The sequence below is a fragment of the Micromys minutus genome (genome assembly GCF_963924665.1).
Source record: "Micromys minutus genome assembly, chromosome: 27".
Taxonomy (NCBI): domain Eukaryota; kingdom Metazoa; phylum Chordata; class Mammalia; order Rodentia; family Muridae; genus Micromys; species Micromys minutus.
The window spans coordinates 14,099,833-14,121,154 of NC_137962.1; the positions used below are offsets into that span (position 1 = coordinate 14,099,833).

A 21,322-nucleotide genomic window follows, 5' to 3' on the forward strand; every position below is an offset into this window, starting at 1 on the left:
GGTCACAGAATCCAATAAAGAATCATGGATTATTAGACAAATAGGCAGGGTTCCCACAGCTACTGCTGAGCAGGCAGAATCATGTAGCTGTCATTAGCCCAAAGGTTTTCTGTAGTGGCTGAGCATAATCTGGCCCAACCTAAGCCTTGGATGAGCTGTCCCATCACTATATTCTCCTGGCATCTTCTGCAGTGCCTCATTTTTCCTCAGTTGCTCCTCCCACCTTGAGGAATAGTTGTATATTACATAGTAAAAAAGGATAATCAAAAGATATGGCATTAGATATACTATTGTTCATCATAATCCATGCTAGGCATGGTGAAAAACAGAGTCCTATATCCTATCAATCAGCTAGACACAAATCCTTTATGAGTTCGAAGAAACCTTGAGGCCCTGAGAAGTGGGAGGGAGGGAAGGAGGGAGGGGGGAGGGGGAGAGAAAGAGATTTGGCTAACAAGAAAGAGATACAGAAAGTGATGAGCAAAAATTGTTACAATTGTCTATACCTCCTGCTACTGCTGAACATTGCTCCTTGTTAAAAATAAGAAAGGCCTTGTCCAAGCCAAGGTCATTTAATCTTACTGTTCCATGCCTGCAATATAGCTTCATCTCGACTTTTTATGTTGTTCTAAATTACAAGGTGTCCTTAGCCACTTGACCTTCAGGACAGTGGAGGGAGGCTACCAGGGTTTATTCCCACTACTTACATGAGATGCTAAATGGCAGTTTTGATATGTTGTTGCTCTGAATGTAGAATTTAGAGCTCCTCTAGGGCCAGACCATTCTGATTTTTTGATGCCCTCAGCCTTTCTTGTCAGCTTACATGTCTTAGGGAACTGGTACTGTATGCAACCTAGATTCTGAAGTCACTTTCCTCAGCCTTGTCATTGGCTAGGCCAAACCATTATTTTTTATAGGACACAGTGGGCAGAGAATGGAAGAGTTTCTACTACCCATGCTGTCCACTCTGGAACCCTTCTTGTTCTCAACTCTTGTACTTCCTGCCTTACCCCCAAGAAGCTATAATTGTCTTTGGGAACAGTGGAATGTTTGACAATGTCCACTCACTATGTCCCCACTTCAATGGCAGAAATTAGAGAGATAAGTGCAGGACTTGGTGCCTTCCTATTTCTCTAACCTATTTCAAGGTTATCGGGAACAGAGCTTCTAAACATGCTTCTCCAACATGGTGGACTCAAAGCATCTGAAACCATGAGCCAACACAAAACAGCCCCCACCTAAAGTATTCCTGTTATATATCAAAGTTTCAATGACTCAAAGAGAATTATTTATTTTATTACACACCATATCCATTGTCCATCTTTGTAAGCTATTGAGGGCAAGGATCAGGGTATCACCTACTCTTGCTAATATAGCTCATCACATGTTCACGGGTTGAGTGCTTAGTTCTTAGCTGCTTGTGGTGCTTTAGGATGTAGAACCCATCAAGGGGAGGCAGGTTGCTGGGTATAGGTTTCTAGAATTGATTTACATTGGGTTACATACTGTTACCGATTTTCTGTTTTCTAGTATGTTATGATGTAAATAACATGTACCACCATGTTCCAAGCTGTTTCACCATGCATTATCTGAAATGGTGCACTAAAACTCTCTGGAACCATAAACCCAAATAAGTATTTTTTCTCTCATGCAATTTCTCTGAGGTCTTTGGTCATGCTGATCAGATTAACTAAGCACTTGGCTTAAATGTCCATATGCATCTCCAGGGGTCAACCCTGCCCAATACTGAGCTGACAAACATATTTTCTCATGACCTCCAGCATCTTGTAATTATCTCACATGTCTGCATGGGCCATGTTGCTCATCATACCTGCCCCCAAGCCTGAGAAAATGCACATGCTTAATGATTAAAATGTCCTATCTATTTTTAATGTCTAATTTTACATATAAATTCCCCTTCCCCCCAGGTAAGGTATTTTTCAGTGGTTTTTTTAAATGCACTCTCTCTGTAGTCTCTCATCAGAAAGAAAACAGCAAAACCAAGGTGGACCATCTCCACTTCCTCCTTCAGGAAATAGTACTTGGCTACAAGGATGTCTCTACTGGCTTCTCTTTCCTTCAGTGTGCCGTACACTCTACAGCACCCCCTAATCTAACTTCTGCCCCCTTTATTGCCTAAATACATGTCTATCCAAGTGGCTACTACCCTACAACTTTCTAAATCATCAAGGCATCATCCAGTTCATACTGAACAGCTAGGTTATCAAGTCTTTCTTTGAGATACCCTCTAATCCTGGCATTGAACTGTACTGATTTTTCAGGTCTCTTATAGCATTCCCCTGCCTCACTGTCAGTCACACATCAGTAAGTTCAGGTGCTTGACCCCATAACAGCTGTGCATAAAGTATGATACCACTTGGCTTGTACTGACTGACTTCTCCTTAGAACAGAAATAAATTTTGAGAGAAGAAAACATGTCTTCCTTATATGTTCTCCAAATCTTACCTACACGGTGAAATTTGGTACAAGTTAAATGTGACATGATAGTACAGGAGGATTCAAACATGAAACCAATTTCCGGATTCCAGATCTTCTTTGGACAAAGCAGAACAGGCTTTTCTTCAAGATGGTTATGTGTAAAATAGCATTTACAATACACCTAGTCTTGGTATACATAGTTGTAGAGTCAATAGAAATTTATTAGTGCTACCAATCCCCAAAAGTGTGGGTCAGCTGTTGGCACATATATCAGATGGCTGATGTGAACTATATAGATTTCAAGAGAGATAAACTAGAACATTCATTTCCAGGGCTTCTGGCTTTTACTGCACCCTAAACTTTAACAGTGTAGACCTGAACTGTTTCAAACAAATGCCAATGATAGTGGAAGACACATTCTGGGGTTATCAGCAGGGCTGATTTAAAAGAAAAGGGGTAACTCAATGAAGTCTGGAAACCATCCTTATAACCTACTTGCATATTGTAATTATTCAGACTCTATGTATTCACTGAAATATAAGTATGGTGTGGTGTTGAATTTCCCAAGCACTCAGTCCTGGCAACAAGGAGGATAATTTCGGTTCCCATAGGCCACATTACATACAAGGCAAACACTTTCTGAAAAGAACATAGTGAGAATTTTCTCAGTTATAAGGCTATAACTGTTACAAAATTAAAACTTAGAGGAAATACAGACACGTAGTTGAGGACAGAAAAATTTACTGTCTAGAAAGGAAAGTGAGTATATTTCTGCATTGTTTTGATGGAGACTTGACAGAAAGAAGCCAGAATATCTTACAAACTCATAAGCAAACAGAAGACTAAAGCTGAGGTATGGACCAATCGGATAGCGTGAGGACTCCTGGGGAGCCTCTAGGGTGTAACAGTGAAGCCACATGGAAGTGCCTCAACAAACATCACATTGATAGAGCCAAATAAGTGTGGCCACAAATCAGCACATCCTACATCTCTGCATCTCAAGTACTCCAGCCAACAAAGGAAACACTGAGTTTCCAGCATCATGCTGTTTGCCAGTCTCATTGTAGAAATATGAAACCCAGTCTTAGCCTGAAGAGCAAAGCTCTAGCAAACTGAACTTAAAACTTTAAAACGCATCTGATAAAAAATTTACCTTAAAAAGTTAAAAGAAAAAAATACAAACATATTCTATGTAATATGCTTAAAAAATGACTTTCAAAAGTATGCTTGGCAGTAGGTAAGGGAGGGAAATCTCATAATTTCCTAAAAAAAAAAAAAAAAAAAAAAAAAAGGAAGCAACAGTGGAAGTGAGCAACCTTGTCCATTGTCGGTTCCCGTAGCTCCTACAAGCTAACTGTATTTACAACTTATGCAAGCTGCTTATTTTAGAGAAAGGGACAATGTGACCGCTCCATAGATAAATCACAAGACACACAGGGAATACAAGCCAGCAAGCTAGCTATGGCTTCTTTATTCAGATTTGAGTAAAAGTCTAAGACAGCTCTAGTCTTTTTAATATAATGAAGCAACATTCTAATGAAGGAGCTTACCTGGCAGAATGAATGAGTTGGCAGAGGAACACGGCTGAGTGATGACATTCAGAAAGCCCTCAGTCTCTTGGATATATTGGAATTAGCCTGGTTATATACATACACAGCCCTCAAGCCCACATCCTCTTTGATAGGTCTCCTTTGGGGACCTATTACCATGTCCAAATTATTTCACTTAACCATTAGATGAGTTACATCTCAGCCAGGAAGCTAAGCCATCCACAGCAGTATGGCATGGTTCTGCTAGTTTAGCTGAATTCCAGGCATCCTGTGTGTGGGTCAGATGCTTTTCCTAAGGGACAGAACAAGTTGGCTTATTAAATTCTTACAAAACCGCCTCTTCTTATTATCTGTAGGGACTGAAACATAGCTCAGTGGTTAAGAACAGTTGCTGCACATCAAGAGGACCTGAGCTCAGTTCTCACTACTCATGTTGTTGACTCAAAACAGCAATTATCAATGGAATATAGAAATTATACAGCTTAACCTAGAATAGTCTGTGTGTCTTAAGCCCACCATTAGTTGAAGTAAGTGGTAAGAAAACAAAAGCATTTCTTCTCCTGTCAGGAACAGAATAAGAGTGTCCAATCTTACCAGTTCAGCTGAACACAGTTATAAAAGTGTGAGGCATACCAACTAGGAAAAGGAGGAACGAAAGAAATATTCAAAAATTTGTTGTTTTGTAGTGGATTATTGCAAAGAAATGTATTTGATGCTAAAAATGCAAGATCCATTTGAAGCTCCACTATGGATGACTACTTTAATTTATAGAAGTTCCTGGTCTGCTTAGTTTCAGGGTGTGATAATTTTTAGATTTGCAAATTCTTCATAAGAGATTTGCCAAAAAAAGAATCAGAAAGATAAAGTTAGTAGTTTTTCTTTGTAGATACTATGATTTTATGTAAATAATCTCTAATGGCTTCCACCAAATATTGTTAAACTAACAATACAAAACCTCATTTTTAAAAAAGCAATATTCATAAATCAATAGTGCTTCAGCCAAAATGACAAAATGTTGAAGAAGACATAAAGAAAACAATGTAATTAATAATTCCTACCAACATACACACCCATACACACACACACACACACACACACAGAGAGAGAGAGAGAGAGAGAGAGAGAGAGAGAGAGAGAGAGAGAGAGAAGCAAATGCAACATTAATTTAACCAAAGAGGTAAATAGTCTATTTTTTGTAAGAAATGGAAGAAAGGTATCAAAAATGACAAACATAAAAGCAAACATACTACAGGTTCATGAGTTGGAGGAATTAATAATCATTAAAATACACACATAACACTGCAAAACATAATCCAAAGCCACAGTGCAATGCTGATCCAAATTACAAATTCCATTTTCACCTTAAGTGTCTTAAAATTCATATACAGCTACAAGTAATTTTCACATAAGAAACTCTTTAATAAAATAATACTAGAGCCATTACAATATCTAAGTTTAAAATATACACAAAGCTATAGACTTCTATATAGTCTATGACACATAACTGAAAAAAGTTGGAAACCCAGAAATAAAGCTGTGTGCTTTTCAATTAGTTGACTTCCTACAGAGATGTGAAAAGTAAACTAGGAGAAAGGATAGTCTCTTTATTAAATGGCTTGGAAAACACAATATTCATATACATAATAAAATTATTTTCATGTTCATTTTAAAATATATAAATATTTTAAAATGGAACAGCTGAATGATCTAAAAGTACACAATGATTAGAAGAAAAAAATAAAGCAAATATTCACCAAATTGGTTGTTAAGCGACAGGGCTTGAATTCAATAGACACTAGTTGTCCTTTACAAAAATTATCCATGTACAAATTCATACTCTAATAATAGCAGGAACCTCCTAGTTCTTTTATTCTTGCACATTTTAAAATGTAAAATTACAATGTTACAGTGTTTGCAGTATGTTCATTGCTCAGGAAGCTCATACACAAAACTATTAAGGAATTTTTCAGGTCAATTTGATATCTGGTAAGGGATGTGGCTATTACTTCCCTGACAAGCTGAGCACAGGAAATCAGAGCCTTACACCAGAGCCTTGCCCCTGGACGTGCTGGTAGGCAAGTGATTCAAGAAAGTAGAGAAAAGGCCCATTGATAAGACCTGAAATTCTGCTCTATATGGACTTGGGGCTTTTGGGAATCTCAGCGTGTGGTACAGGTTTACAGTGTGGTGTTTGTCAGGTAACCAGACCACAGATTCATAAGTTGGCTGGCTCCTTCATCTCACATGTATTGTACTGTGGGTCCTTTTACTGCCCCAGAGGTAGTATGAGGCTTAAATAAGTTGGGCACATACCTTCCTTACTACATCGAGGCAGATCTCTACAGTAAGACAAAAGGTGAATAGTCATTGAGCCCTTACTCTGTTACCCATTCTAGCATGTACCTATTCTGTGTTCTCTCATCAAATTTGTCATAAAGTCCCACCTCATGGCCACAAGGACAGAATTATTACAGCTGCTCTTGACTAAAACAGACAAACTTCAGTGAGCTTTGAGGGAGCTATACAAGTGACAACGAGAAACAAGAGTGAATATTGTTATGGATTTATTTGCTTTTTGTTGACTTAAGGATCTCCATTTTGAGGTCACAAAGCTAAACCATACAGTATAAGCATCCTTTCATCCTTGATAACAATTCTGACATATGCACTCTGACAGCATTTGCTTAGGCTCTTTGGCAGACTTTTGCTAAAGACATCGAGTCAGTTATCACCTGCAGAAATCTGATCGGTGATTCAGACAAGATCAGAGGCTTGGCATGTCTGCATTCATATTGTTCCATTAGATATCTAATCTCTTGAGTCAGAATGTGCTCATTTCTAAGTATAGGTAAATTGATCTTCTGAGAAATTATTTGTCCATAACTAACACAAGGTTACCTTGACCTATTCTGCCTGTTGGGGTATATGGGTGTTCTACCCAGCCCCACTCCTTTGTCAGTAGCTAAAAAACCAGGACATTTATGTAAGTTGATGACAGCAACAGGAGAGACTCAACATTTCCTGGACGATGGCATGACTCAATTGTGTACCAAACACAAAGCCAAGATGTTTGTGCACACAGTTAAAACATCTTTGGATGCTGTGTCTATGACTAATTGACAATCACCAAACAATTCTCTGTCTCCAAAAATAAGCCAACAAAGCCAAGTGATTTCTTTGTATTACTGCTGGGTAGGGCTAGCTTTCTTTAGCTTCAATTGGCAGGGTGAATTGATGTTCACAATGCAGGAAGTTTGCCTTATCTATGATAATAGTCTTGGTCTTATGACTTCTAATTGCATAGTGTCCTATTCTCTGGACACATCATGGGAAAAGTACAAAGGTTTATATTTACTTGGATATAAAATGCTAAAACTGCTTTCCCTACATTGAAAATGGTCATGATTTACTGAAAGCAGCATTATTATTAAATTTAAGAGGAAAGGTAGACGTTAAGTAAATAAAGGGATATATATAGTAATGTTAGCTACAATGGTCTGAAGAACAGAACAAAGAATCATGTGACAATGGGTAAGCCGGAATCAATTTTTAAAATAGTTCATGCAAAAGTGCCTCTCTGATGGAGGAACATTTGAACCAAACCAGTATTAATAGATGGGACACTAAACAAACATTGTTAAGGGAGTCATGTCCCAGCTCAAAAGTTCTGACCTAGGAGTGAACCCAACAAAGAGGGTTTAGACATGACTCTAAGAAACTGTTAAAGCTGATGGTGCAGAGAACACTGCAGCCCAATAAAGGAAACACACATGCACACACACACACACACACACACACACACACACACACACACACACACACACACTGCTCTAGAGTGAACAAAAAGCAACAGTTGTACTACTCTGGTTGGATCAAGAATTCCTAGGTTAGAATATTGGCTCTCAATTCCTGTGAGTACATCTGTATTTTTACTTCATAATGAAGATAGAAATAGGACTCATCCCAAATGCTGTGATATATCATCTAAAGACATTTCAGTCAAGGATATATTTCATATGTGATAACAATCCCCTGAGATGATAGAACATGATACTTTGATGTTTACATAAGACAAAAATCACATAGTAATTCATTTCTCACAAAATTTCCTACTATTAATCAATGCATAATAAGTGCAAAGAACATAGAATAGAGTCTGGATGAGAGATCATGGTTCAGGCATTAGCTATTGCTGTCACTGTCCTAACAGTTTGGAAGTACAGGAGAGGAAAATAGGAAGAAAAAAATGAAAGAAGACAAAAGGAAATTAAAGGAAAGAAGAATAGTAGGGAGGAAGAGGAGGAGAAGGAATAGAAGAGGAGAAGCAGGAAAGGAATCATAGATTTAGCAGGGACTCAAGATAATTGATACTGTCCATCCAAATGCCAGCCTGGTTTCACGGTGGGACTTTTTTCATCTGTAACCCCATAAGAATTAGTGGCTTCAAGTTCTTCTACCTCTACGCAGTAAGAACATATGAGTGCCTTAAAAAGGAGCTGATGTCATAGGCAGGATGGTTTAGGCATGGAGATTTCATTTCTACATTTCAACTTCGCTAAGATTCAATTTCCTCAAGAATGTATATGCCCTGTTTGGAAATAAGTAAAACCTTCAAGAAAAGTTAATGGACTATTCTAAGACAACAAAAAGGAAAACAAATGTATTATCTTACTTCAAGAGCATCCCATGCAAAAGCAGTAGCTTTAAAGACATAATTTCACTACGCTTTTGAAATATTTCCAATTAGCTGAAACCCACCCTCAAGAAAAGCATAATTCTGGAACTTCAGACTGTCCTGAAAACTAGGTTTGTTAGCCTAGTTTTCATTCCTGAGTTTTGACATCAGCCACATTCTTTCTTTTACTCACATCCACAGGAAGGAGTATGTACAGTTGGATGAAAGACAGGTTATGAGAACTCTAGGCTACCAACTGCATTCTATAATGCAACCCATTCAAAATGCATCCTGCTCACGTGACTGTGTCTCAGTGATAAAAGAGATGGGTTCATTTGATTTCCTGAAGTCATATGGACCTAATTTGTACTAGGTACTGATAAATAAGACAACGAATCAAAGGGCTTCAATTTTAAAAAGTGCCCTTTTTGCTTGATAATTCTGGAAACAGAAATCCCCAGAAGGATAATGTAATGTGCCTGCTTAGTGAGCATATATTTATATCTATAAAGATGTTGAACAGGCACACAATCCCTCTAACCATCATGTAGTTTCATAGGGTGTACTTAATGGAATCTTCCCAAGTGGAATGTTCCTCCACTGTCAATGGCACCTGCAGCTGAGCACCTGTGTATTTAGGGAGCTTCAGCATTCAGAATTTGGTCCATAGGAGACTTTAAACACACACACACACACACACACACACACACACACACACACACACACACACACACTCACACACACAATGTGCACTAATACTTCGGTGCCTGGGAAACTTTTTCTTTGATTGCTTGCTTGCTTTCTTGCTTGCCATGAAAAAAAAATCAATTTCTAAAAGAAAGTTATCAGTAGCCAGTGCTAATTGAGGGCTTAGGATAGCAATGCTGTGTGTCCTTCTACCCTCACAGAGTACTGTTGATGACATTGCACAGAGATAGAAACTGAGGCCCAGAGAAGGTAATGAGGACTTCAAGATCACTTAGGTATGTCGAACAGAACCAAGTCCTTGTTTCTGGAGACATTCTTCTTAATTTTTCTCACCTGTCATTAAAAAAAGCTCTTTGAAGCCCCGTGCTGAAATCTCCCGACATGTGTGCCAATTTCTTCAATGTCTTTCTAGGTTTTTTTTGCTAAATGCAATTTAGCTTATGTAGGCTTTTCTCCTATAAGTCAAGATGACATTTTTCAGGAGAGGATCAGGTATTGTCCCGGGCATTAGGAAGCTCCAAATGTGACTACATAAACAGAGCAGGCATATTTAATATCATTGAGACCCACTGAGGGACCTTCCTCATTTCCCAAAAAGTTGGAGTTTGCACTGCTGACACTGGGCACCAGCACAAGCTGTCCCTCACAAAAACTTTCCCAGATGGTCTTTCCTTGACGGCAGAACACTGGGTTTCTCCTCCTGAATCTCTGTCCACTACAATGATCACCACTTTCCTTCCCATTCACAGCAAATGTCCAAGTGTCGCTGTATTTTGTGTTAACAGTGCTCCATACACATCCAATTTTGAGGAGCTAGAAATTTGAGACCTTCACATTACCTTTAAAAAAATTGACAACAACTGTGTCAGGGAGAGAGAGAAAACCCATTCCTGTTTGGTAATGTATGGTGGTGATATACAGATGTGGTATCTTAGTACATTTTTATGAATATTTGGATTCCCATGAAATCTACCACCTACATACACCAACTTAATGGATCTTTGGCTATGTAGGTTCTTTCCTATGTATTATTCTACATAGGGAGGTATATAAAAGTCACAGGGTTGAAATGAGTCAGTTTAAAATTTGGCAACTCCCAGCTCTCTGTACTTAGCAGTTTTGAGAAACTGTTGATAACATGGTGGGCAAAGCTGTGGGTATCAGGAATTTATTAAGGGTTTACCATCAGTGAGGTTACAAGGGCAATGAGAAGCTGGGTGGAACAAAAATCAGGACTGGCATATTCTCTAAGCTTCCAGTATGTGCTTCATGTCACATTTGTGTCTTCTTCTAGAAGATGGGGAACTGAGCCTCTGAGCTTCTACATTAATAACCACTGAGCCAGGACAGAGCTTGCATTAGAGAAGCAATGGAGTGAGATTCAAATTTCTTGGAAAAATCAGTTCTTAGAAGAAAGTGCGTGCTCTGCATAAGGTCCTCCATAGTAAAGACATGGCTTCTAGTTAGAGAAAAGAAGCTTCAGTAGGATAGATGTGGTGAAGAAGGAGCAGTCACATGTGAGAGGGATCAAGGCTGTGTTTACAGATTGTGTGAAGGACACTGAAGTGAGGGCCATTCATGCTAACAGGATGCTTGCTCACTCTTGTGCAATCTGTACATGACAACCACAGGCAATACGTCTGCCTCTCTAGTGCAGCAAAGATGGAACACAGGAAAGGCAGAGACAGGCATCCAAAATGAGCAGGGACCACTGTCAACCAAAGCAGGTGACATGACAGATGAAGTAATTTAACTCTTGAAGCAAGCCCTGAACCCAGGCAGCTTTAAGATGCTATCTCAAGAGCAAAGCGATGCTAACTTGACACAAAAGCTGAGACCCTGGGCAGCTGGCAGAGCAGGCTTTCCCAGTGAGTGGGGGCAGAGGTAAGGAAACCCTGGCCATTGTTAGTCCCAAGCTGTGCTTGGACTTGGCTGCAGCTGAATAGATTGAGTGGTGATGGATTGCAATGCCTCTTTCAGTTTCCAAGGATGAAAGCAGGCAGCCACTTTGTCAACCTTGAGCTGGCTGTCCTCAGACCCTAGCTGGATCGGAGCCTAAGTGTTTTACCTGCTTAGCATTCTCCAGGAAAACAGGCATATTTGATATTTAGGTGCACTTTAATGGACCATGAAAAGAAATTAGATTGATTCATTTGAGAAATAAATGTCTCTCCCCGCCCCTACACAGTGAAGCTCTTAAGTGCTTCCACTTTGTGGAAATGGAAATTACCTCTCAAAACATTACAAAAACTAATCATTGCAGATTTTGTACATTTCCACAATTTACTCTGCTATCTTTTCCTTTGCTTTGATGAGCAGACACAAGCAGATGCCTGTTCTTAACCTAATCATTTTCTACAGCCTCGGTTCACTTTGATGGGCTCCTCCTTACCATGTCTGCTCTAATTGATCAGTACCCAGGGAAATGACATTTTGCTTTTCTTTACCATCTCAGGAGGAGGAAGAAATGAGAGATTTTATTAAACAGAACCTTTAATGGAGGTAAATACACAAGTTTAAGTATTTTTAATGTCTTTCCTTTGTCGTGGGCATGCTGAAGCCCTGAACTCAAAAGAGGGAGAAAAATGCTTTGAAGGAAATAATTTGATTTTTGAAATGCCTTACATCTAGCGTTCCTTGATGGAATACCTTAATTCCCACAATTCAATTAATTTCCATTTGGGTCTCTCCTTATTATTTAGGTTTCCTGGTTTCTAAAAGGCATCTGAACAGTTCATTGGATGCAGAAAAAATGTTTTGACATTGTAGATTCCAATAGTATTTTTAGACAGATAATGTATTAGTCTTTCTACACATACAAACCCAGGCATTTACAGTATGTAAATTTTTATGTATGGATGTGATGGTTCATTTAACTGTATATAGGATCAAGTAAGTAAAGTGTCTCTGGGTGGAGCATTGAGGCACTTCCAAGAAGGGGAAGATCAATCTTGGTGTCAGAACAGTCCTGAGAGGAAAACCAGTTGTTTTTGCCTAGGGCCTTTGCTCCCAGACAGTAACTACGTTCATTGCATGGCTAACTCTTTGGTTGCAGCTGCCACTGTTTTGGCCTAACAAAGTGACCTCTAGACCTATGGCTCTCCAGAGATCCTCCTGGCCTTTAGTGCCATACACATATATTAGAATTGGTGATACATATTCCAGCCTAGTGGATTGAGCACCTAACAAGTTTTCAGGTTCTCTAGTGTACACACAGCCATTGTTGAACTATGCAATATGCATTTATGCAAACCAATCTAGTAAATCTCTTCTGCAATACATATTGCTCTATTCCTCTAAAGGCCATGACTAATACAATAGGCACTTATAAGTATACAAATGCAACCTAAACTCAAATTAGCATGACAAGCCTGTAAGTGCCATGTCTTACATACCAATAATACAGAAATCAGTATTCCTTTAGAGTAGTGAGGAAAGCGATGGGAATTATAAGAGTCCCTATTTCATGACAAAAAAGAAGAAAAGAAGAAAGAAAAGAAAAAAAAAAGCTTCCATGGTGTATTCCACTGCCTTTCTGCTTAGCTAGCTAGCCAAAGGCAAGTCACACCCTGCTATTAAGCCATATTATGGAGGGGATGAAACAAAATTGGACAACCTTGGCCTATGGATGGTTAAACATCTTAAGAAATTCATGGCAACACAACTTCCAGAAGAGATGTTCACATCACAATTTCCGCCGTCAAAGCTTTGCCTCTCTTAATCCACATTGCAGTTCTTTCTGTCTCACACTTAATTCGGCTCTGCCTTAGGAACACGTGTGTTGGCTTCATTTATGAGTTTTCATGGATAATGGACAAAAAAATCTGCTTGGCCTTTTTAGATCACATATCCATCATAGTAGGGGAGCCCCACATGCCCTTCTAGCTCATGAATCCTTATGCCTTAGAAATTGAGGACTTTGAGTTGGGTGAGTGGAATCTTAACCCAAATGAATCCAGAGGACAGATGACCTGCCTCTCAAATAGCTATAGTCCTTCAACTCATGATTTTCCAGTTATAGCTACATCAAAATTAGACCAGAAATATAGCATGAGGAGTCTATTATCTTTTAGGTTGTCAAACACCTAAGGGAGACACTAGACAATCCCCTGCTTTGGTCCTATTTTGATTTTATTCTGGTGATAATAGAGACCATAATGTTAGAGCCAAACTTTGATTGTCCCTGCATTCACACAGAAGTGTCCCACATTGTATCCTACATCCATGCCTGTGAGCATGTCTAATATAGCTATAGGTCTCACCTAATAAAGTACCTGTTACTTCTCTGACACTGGGATTTATCAATATGCCCAAGGGAAGGATTGTTCCTAACCAGCAAAAGCTCAGAGCTTGTCACAATCCACTCAAGGAGATGCTCGGCTAATTCATATGAGAATAAATCATCAGTTTCCAGAGAAATAACTCCTAAAATTATTTTTTAAAACTATTATGACAGGTGACAAGGGGACACATGGGTGATACCCATGCAATACAGGATCTAACCATGAAAAATCTCTCTTGCAAAACTCGATGTGGCATTGTTCTGTGCCTAAAGTGTCTGCATTGAAGCCCTCTCAACCATGGGAACATGCTTCTGTATGATACTAAAAGCCAGAATGTTGGAAGGAGAGAGAAAGCATACCCATTACTTAATTGCTGAATGAAGACTGTGTATTTGAACAGCACTGGGTTGGTGTGGTTGAGGCATCTCCCTTCATTTCTCTGTGCTCTTTAGAAAAAACTTTTCATCTTATGATACAAATTCAGCAGGTCTGACATTTTGTTTTGTCCCAGTTCTCAATACACTATATCTATCTAAGAATCCAAGTCCCATTCAGGTTGCAGTGGTTGGGGTCATACTATGACCTATGCCTGATCATCCATCCATACCTTCATCTTTGGCCAGGTTCTTGACCTTCCTGTCCTCACTGTCAGTTCCTTCCCCTTTCATGCTGCTCTATTCCTACTTAAGTATTTGTTACATCTGGAATCTGCAAACTATCACCCTACTGCATTACTCCCATGACTTTTATTTCACAGGTTGTCTGTAAGACCACCTGATATGAACCCCTGTATCCACAGTGGTGACACCAGGATTCCACACAGAGCAAAATATTATTCCACACTATGCATCATATCCACGCTTAGCTGTGAACAATTATTCTACACTTTCTCTGAGACCAGCTACTTTCTAACTATCTTCCTCACACAATTTTGGTCCATGCTACAAACCTGTAAGGTAAGTACATCCACTGAACCCAACATATAGATAAAAACCTAGAAATAAAATTGTTTAAATAACTCCAGAGTACATAAGGGCTTGAAAGTAGGGAGGAAGGATTGAAATATGAGCCTCTCCATGCCCATGATACTCTCTCCCAATGAATCCTGCTTCCTTAGACTCACTAAGCTTTGTTTATGACCATAGTAAAGGCAACTGAAACAAACGAACAAGCAAACAAAGCACATTGAATATACTACATTGACAGGTTAATAATGGAGCGTTGAAGACATTATTGGCCCTGTTTTGTAGTTCCTGAATTTTTTTAGTTCTCTCATACTTTGCTTCCAAACCATCTATATTCATTATTTTCTATTCAAAAATACCTTTAAGTGATAGTATGTTTGGACAATTGTTTGAAAACATAGCTGTCAGGGTTCTCTCAACACATGGATAGAAGGGAGTGTATTACAGGAAGGAAAGGCTTGGGTTCTCTTTCCAGGTAAAAATGGACAGCCTTGTCCTAGACTTGACCAATGTGATACAGAAGAAAAACCCTTTACCTGTTCCACACAGAGCAAGGAAGTAATGTAGAATCCTATTTGTTATGTCTCTGAGCAGCAGAACTACCATGTAATGTAGTTTGGTACACCAGCTAGATGCAAAACTTAGCTATACTTTAAGCAGTGAGCTGAGGGATCAGAACTGTGGCTGAAGAAGTCTTGAGTGCTCTGTTCTAGCTGAGAGCTCAGGTAACACTAGCACATCACCAAGGGTGGCAAGCTCAGCTCACTTGAAAACTCAAGCAGGTTAGGCCATTGTTTTTAGTATCAAGTTTTGGCATCATTTGCAATATAGACACACAGAGGAATGTGTTATAATTAGAAAATTTTCCTTGAAGGGTAAATAAATCTTCCCTGTATCTACCACCCATGAAACCAGCTAATTACAAGTTCTTGCTAGCATATTTGGCATTTTGGTCTACACAGCATTTAAGTACAGAGCTCAAGGGCATGAGAACTGTATCAGTCATTGCTCTGCCAAACTATAGACCGAGAAGGAAAAGAGCTATAATCTAATATTGTATATCTTGCTAATTTCCTTTGTCTTTGCAGCTCCATCTCACTTGCTTTCTTCTCTGTGAGCTCCAAAAGATCCTGCATACTCATCAGCCTCTGGCTCTCACAGGCAGGACTGCCCACTCCAGAGAAGGCACATCAACGAAAGGAGCTGAGTTCATGCTCCCAAGAACATCAGAGAGGAAAGGGACCAAGTCCACACTGGCCTACAGATGCCTCTCATCAATCAGTCAACTTTCCCTCCCCAACCCACTCCAGAATTTTGCTTTGATTTTAAGAACAAGACCTTGGTTCATAACTCTTGACTTATGACCTCTCACAGAGAAGACGCATGGGCCCTTACTTTATGGCTATTCCCATCACAAACACGCTTGTATTTATTGTCTCTATAAAACATATTTGTTGTGTATCATCTCTGCAAACAGAGAAAGACATTGTAGAGGTGAATTTCTGCCTTCATATTTCAAGTGAAGAAATAAAGGCAACGTACTGATCATTTACCTCAGTTCGTATAGTCAGTTTATTCAAAGCAGACCCAAGTATCCTCCTATTCTAGTGGATGTTGTGGGCTGAAGCAGGGAAGGAAGAAAGACTAGAGGATGAGAAAGGAGGAAATGGTTCCTAAATTACACTGAGTCTCTACTGAACGGAGTATAATGGTGGTAGAGTGGGAAGCCTCCTTTGCTCCTGTAAACTGCATAATTGGCTCCCAATAGAGGGGAAGGGACAAAAGAAATGTCTTGGGGCCATAGTGATTCACTGATAAACTAACACCAGCTCAGCTCAGACTTGAGAAAGAGGCAGGTGGCCAACTGAGTCTCTCTTTAGGCCTTGAACTACAGGAAGAATTGCCAACTCTACTTGATGTCTATGCACCTCACTTGTAAGGTCTCAACTGCACATGCTCTGACTTGCCCCAATGCTGCCACCCATCCCAATGGGTTGTATGAAGTGCGGAGGTCCAGCACTATTCCAACTCTCATTTCTGACAATAGGGGTCACTCTTACTTCTAATGGTCAATGGGTGCTTTGAGGTTTGCTTTTCCTCCACTTCTTTCCTATTTCTCTGCACTGAAGGCAGAATCATTTTCTTTATGACTTGCTAGAAGATGTGGTTCTGCCAGATTTGCTTCTGCATTACCCTTTACTTCGTTAGCGAGTTCGACTTTCACATGGTTTTCTCGTTTACAGAAAACCGTCTTTCCCACTCAGCCCTAACAAACTGTTCCTAAAGCCTTTGGCTCCCCATTTAGTTCTCCATCATCATTATTAGGTTCTGGGCTTTTCTTGGTAGTCTTTTTACACTGGGTGTGAAAAACATGGCAACGACAGGTATTGCCCTTTCTCCACCCTTTCCTCTCCCTTGCTAAAAATCATTAGATTAAATTTCTAAAGCTGTCCCCTAAAGTCCATTCCCTTATTTGGCTACCTACTCATTGCTATGATGGAAAACCAAGGTCTAACGGTCAAAGTTCATTATTTCACTATTCTAGCTAACCTTTCCATCTGATCAACACTTACCAGTTCACTCTAGCACAGACTTCCCCCTTTTTCTCATTAAAAACCCACTTCTGTTGCTGCTGCTACTGATGCTGCTTCTTGCTCTCTGCCTCTGCCCAATCCAGAGGCTGCCTCTCAACCAGAGATTACTGGTCCAGGTAATACATTTCCTTTGTGCTGTTAACTTGGTGCTTGCATTGGTCCTGTACAGACTTTGAGGGGCTGGTGTCCCTTACAGAATGATGACATTCAGACCCACTATTGTACCTAGAAAGTTCCAGCACAACTGCTTACTTACTTGGTCCCCTGAAGCAACAGGCTTCTTCTTACCTATCTGCTGGATAATGTTTCTCATCCATTTCATCCAGGATGTAATGCTATCCAACCTGCCGCAGACAGTTTCTGCCAACTACCATTCACTCCTTAGAATGATTTTTTTTCAGCCAAGTGTCCTTAACAAATGATGCTGTTCACATGGAGCCACTTCCAATACTGTGTCTGCCTTTCCAGAACCCACTTGTCTAAGGGTTGACAGTGACTATTTCACTGCATTCTACCAGACTATGACACACAAGGACACATTGGTTGTTTACCCCTGAGGCAGGAGTCCTGCTTTCCACTTACCTGACTGCCCAACGATGGAAGCACTCAGTCTGTGAGGGATCCTTGAGGACACCTTCAAGTTCACTCTGATCTGGTAATACCTACAAAGAGAACAGAGACCAGGCCATGATGATATGACTGCTTAACATGGCTCCTAAAACTATCTAGACTTAACTATGGAAAACCATGGAGAGAAACTGAAGGTCCTAGATGTCTAACAGATATCTGGAAGGAAAAAAAGATTACATTTCACTGGAGCAGTTGGAGGAGAAGGGACAGGACCTAGAGGGAGGCAGGAAACTATGTTACTTCAGATTGCATTAGACTGAGCAAGGTTTGAGTTGATTGGGTTGATGCAAATACAGAAAAGGCACAAACAGGTCACATGAAAATCAGTGCATAAACACGTTGTTGTTTTTGTGTTTGTTTTTTGTCACAAGAAGATAGCACAATGTAGAGCTGGAAATCCCTGAGTGAACTGACTTACTGACTTGTAAACTACGCTTATGTGCTTGTGTGTGCGCCCTCTTCTACACATCTTGCTGCCCGTGGAACATGGGTTGTCACGTGCTGTATATTGCTCACCACTTTTCCCAGTGTAGCCATGTCCTTATTTTACCATACTTTTTGTTCCATCACATCCACATTTGGTACACCTAGGCAGGCTCCCAGACTTTTGGTAACCTCTCCTGTGTTCCCCTTGTTGCTTTGCTATTAATGATCTTTGCACTTGTAAGCACTTGGGAAATATACCTGGCTTAGCTTTCCCCTCCTTTCACATATCTCAAACCCACAGTGAAGTGAAATGTAGATCACAAGGTGAACCTTAAGTAAATGGACCATGAACCAGATCAGTACCCCTGTAGCTCACTGTGCCCTTAGCTGGGGATTCTTGCACAACTATGTCAGGGGCATCATGAGTATTGACAATATATTGCTAGTGAGGCTGTGATTTTGATGTATACACTATGAACAAAGGACATGTGTCCTCAGAGCACTGGCCATGGCCATATGACTAGAGTCTGGGTGATAACTTAAAGCTGGCCAACTTGAGTTTATCATGTAATTTATGAAACTTCTCTTAAGTGTATGAGCTGAGTGATTTTCAATCTATGGTGTAATTTTGTGAACCTATTGTGATTCTATAAAATGAGAATTAAGATGCCATAATAGTCCCCTAATTGAGGAGAAATATAACAATGGGGGGGGGGGAGGTCACTATCTGGCATGACTTCTGCCTCTAAAGAGTGAAATACTCCATGTTTGTTTTCCTATTCTTTTTCTCAAAAAAAAAAAAAAAAAAGAAAAAGAAAATAAAAAGAAATAAAGAAAAACTCCAAGGGTACAAAAAAAAAAAAATCACAAAAAGACAAAGATGGGGAGACACACAAGCTACGGACTTTTGGAGAAGGAAAGCCACAGTGGTAACTTTCCAGCCTTCCACTTTTACCTCCTGTATCCTAAACTGGGTATTGGGAAGTTTCTTATCTGTCAAGCCAGAAACACTAATGACAAGGGGCACACACACACACACACACACACACACACACACACACACACACACATAGGACATAACAAAATAGAATCCCTTAGATAAGAGCTGTCTGCCTCCCATGAGTGATACAGAAAAACAGCAGCACCTTTACACACACATTTGATGGTACAGATTTCAGGTTGAAACAAAGCTCTACCTTGATCCTTCACTAAGATCAGAATTCCATCTCCACTGAGATCCAGACTTACATCCACCTTTCAGCCCACACTAGTTGGAATATAAATGTATCAGCAACATTTGTTTATTTGTTTGTTTAAGAATTTCGTGCACGGATAATGTACTTGCATGATTTATCCCCCCTTCCATTTCTTCAGAGCTCCCCAACTCCTTCATAATTGCTTTACACATACACACACACACACACACACACACACACACACACACACACACACACACCTTGTACAGAACAGAAATAAAGCACTTTCTCAGCATGTTTTCTTGAGGCATTTGAATACCCGCAGGCAAAGCAATAATTACAAACAAACCTCAAATTAAATCTACCACCTCATGTAAAATCTGTATCCAACCTGGTCTTTCACTTAACTGAAAATTTTAAGTCTATGAAGACAACAACATCTACACAACTAATTTAACATGGAGAAGTCTAGCTGGTACCTATATGGTACCTTACTAACTACTGATGTTGGTACTGGAAGGTATGTTGCATACTACCAGAGGAGAAATGTAAACAACCCTGCTACAAACCTTTCTCTCTATAATGATATACTACTTGCACGATTCTCTAGTGCAATGGTGGTACAAAACCGGTAGAAGCAACCAACCAACATCTGATTCAATTTAAGTGATTTAAGACCTAGTCCCTGAAATGGTACCCATATATGACACTGCATTAGTGACCAAGAACATGAGGTTAGATAGCTCAGGGACAAAGGGAAAAGCATATACTACTGCTATACAAAGTGAATATAGCACTAAAATGAATTCTAATGACATTCTGTTATGCCCATAGATAAGGACTTTGCTCAACTACCAATAGAGAGTCTTCCTTCTGTAATGTAAATGGAAACAATGCAGAGAACCACAGCAAGACATGGAGTGACAGATTTTGAAATACTCAGCCCTTCATGGAGTGTCATTAGCAAACCCTCCCCTCAGTGCTCAGAAAAATCTAAGGAAAAAGAAGCAGGAGACAAAATATTGAAAGGGCCAGATGAAACAAATAAAACCAAGTAAACAAGACCTAAATCCAACAGGACCACTACACATATGAACTCACAAGTGTTATGGCAGCATGCAGTGCACCAGGTGCATACACAGCACCTGTGTGGGTCTGTACAAGATGGGCTCCTAGAGCTAAAGGAAGAAGTAGACACAGCTTTCCATTCCTAACCCAGAAGCCATTTGGTTAAACACCTGCAAATGAAAAGTTAGTTTTATCCAAGATAGTCCTACTGGGAAAACAAACTACTCTAAAGGGTAGTGTGAGTGCTCAGCAGTAGTTGGCCAACAGAGAACAAACTCAATGGCAGTTTTGAGGTTCCTTTTCCTGTAATGTCTTGTCAAGGCTTTGTTTGTAATTTTAATATTAATGTTTATCATGTATATATTTATTTATTTACCTATTTATTACCGTATAGATTTTGCATATATATTTTTTCAATTTTCCAGTTTTTATGGGATTTTTGAGTATGCAAAAAAAGTGGGTATTTACATCTCTATCTTCATCTTTGTCTCTTAGGCTCTTTTGTTTCTGCTAGTTTTGTCCTATTCTGTGATGTTTTTGTTTGCTTGTTTCATTTTATCCTATTATATTTTATTACTTTCCCTTTGAAGTCTGTTTTCTAAACAGAGAAGAAACAGAATGGATCTGTATCAAAGGATGGGAAGAAGGAACTGGGAAGATAGGTGAGAAAGAAAATCATAATCAAAGTATGTCCTATGAAAAAATAGTGGTTTTAATTAAAAAATAATATACCAGTTTTTAATGCATTTAGAAAAAACCGAAAACATTTTACATATATTCTAAATATA

General features: G+C 39.5%; 1 protein-coding gene across 1 annotated transcript in view; it reads right to left on the bottom strand.

The window, feature by feature from the left end:
* FAM135B (family with sequence similarity 135 member B) overlaps positions 1 to 21,322 on the bottom strand; it is a gene marked incomplete at both ends in the record, with an annotated part of 152,615 nt that overhangs the window by 94,778 nt on the left and 36,515 nt on the right. Inside the window, one exon of the mRNA XM_080939778.1 lies at positions 17,797 to 17,876. Within this exon, the coding sequence (XP_080795904.1) occupies positions 17,797 to 17,876 (80 nt within the window). The remainder of the gene's footprint in view (positions 1 to 17,796; positions 17,877 to 21,322) is intronic.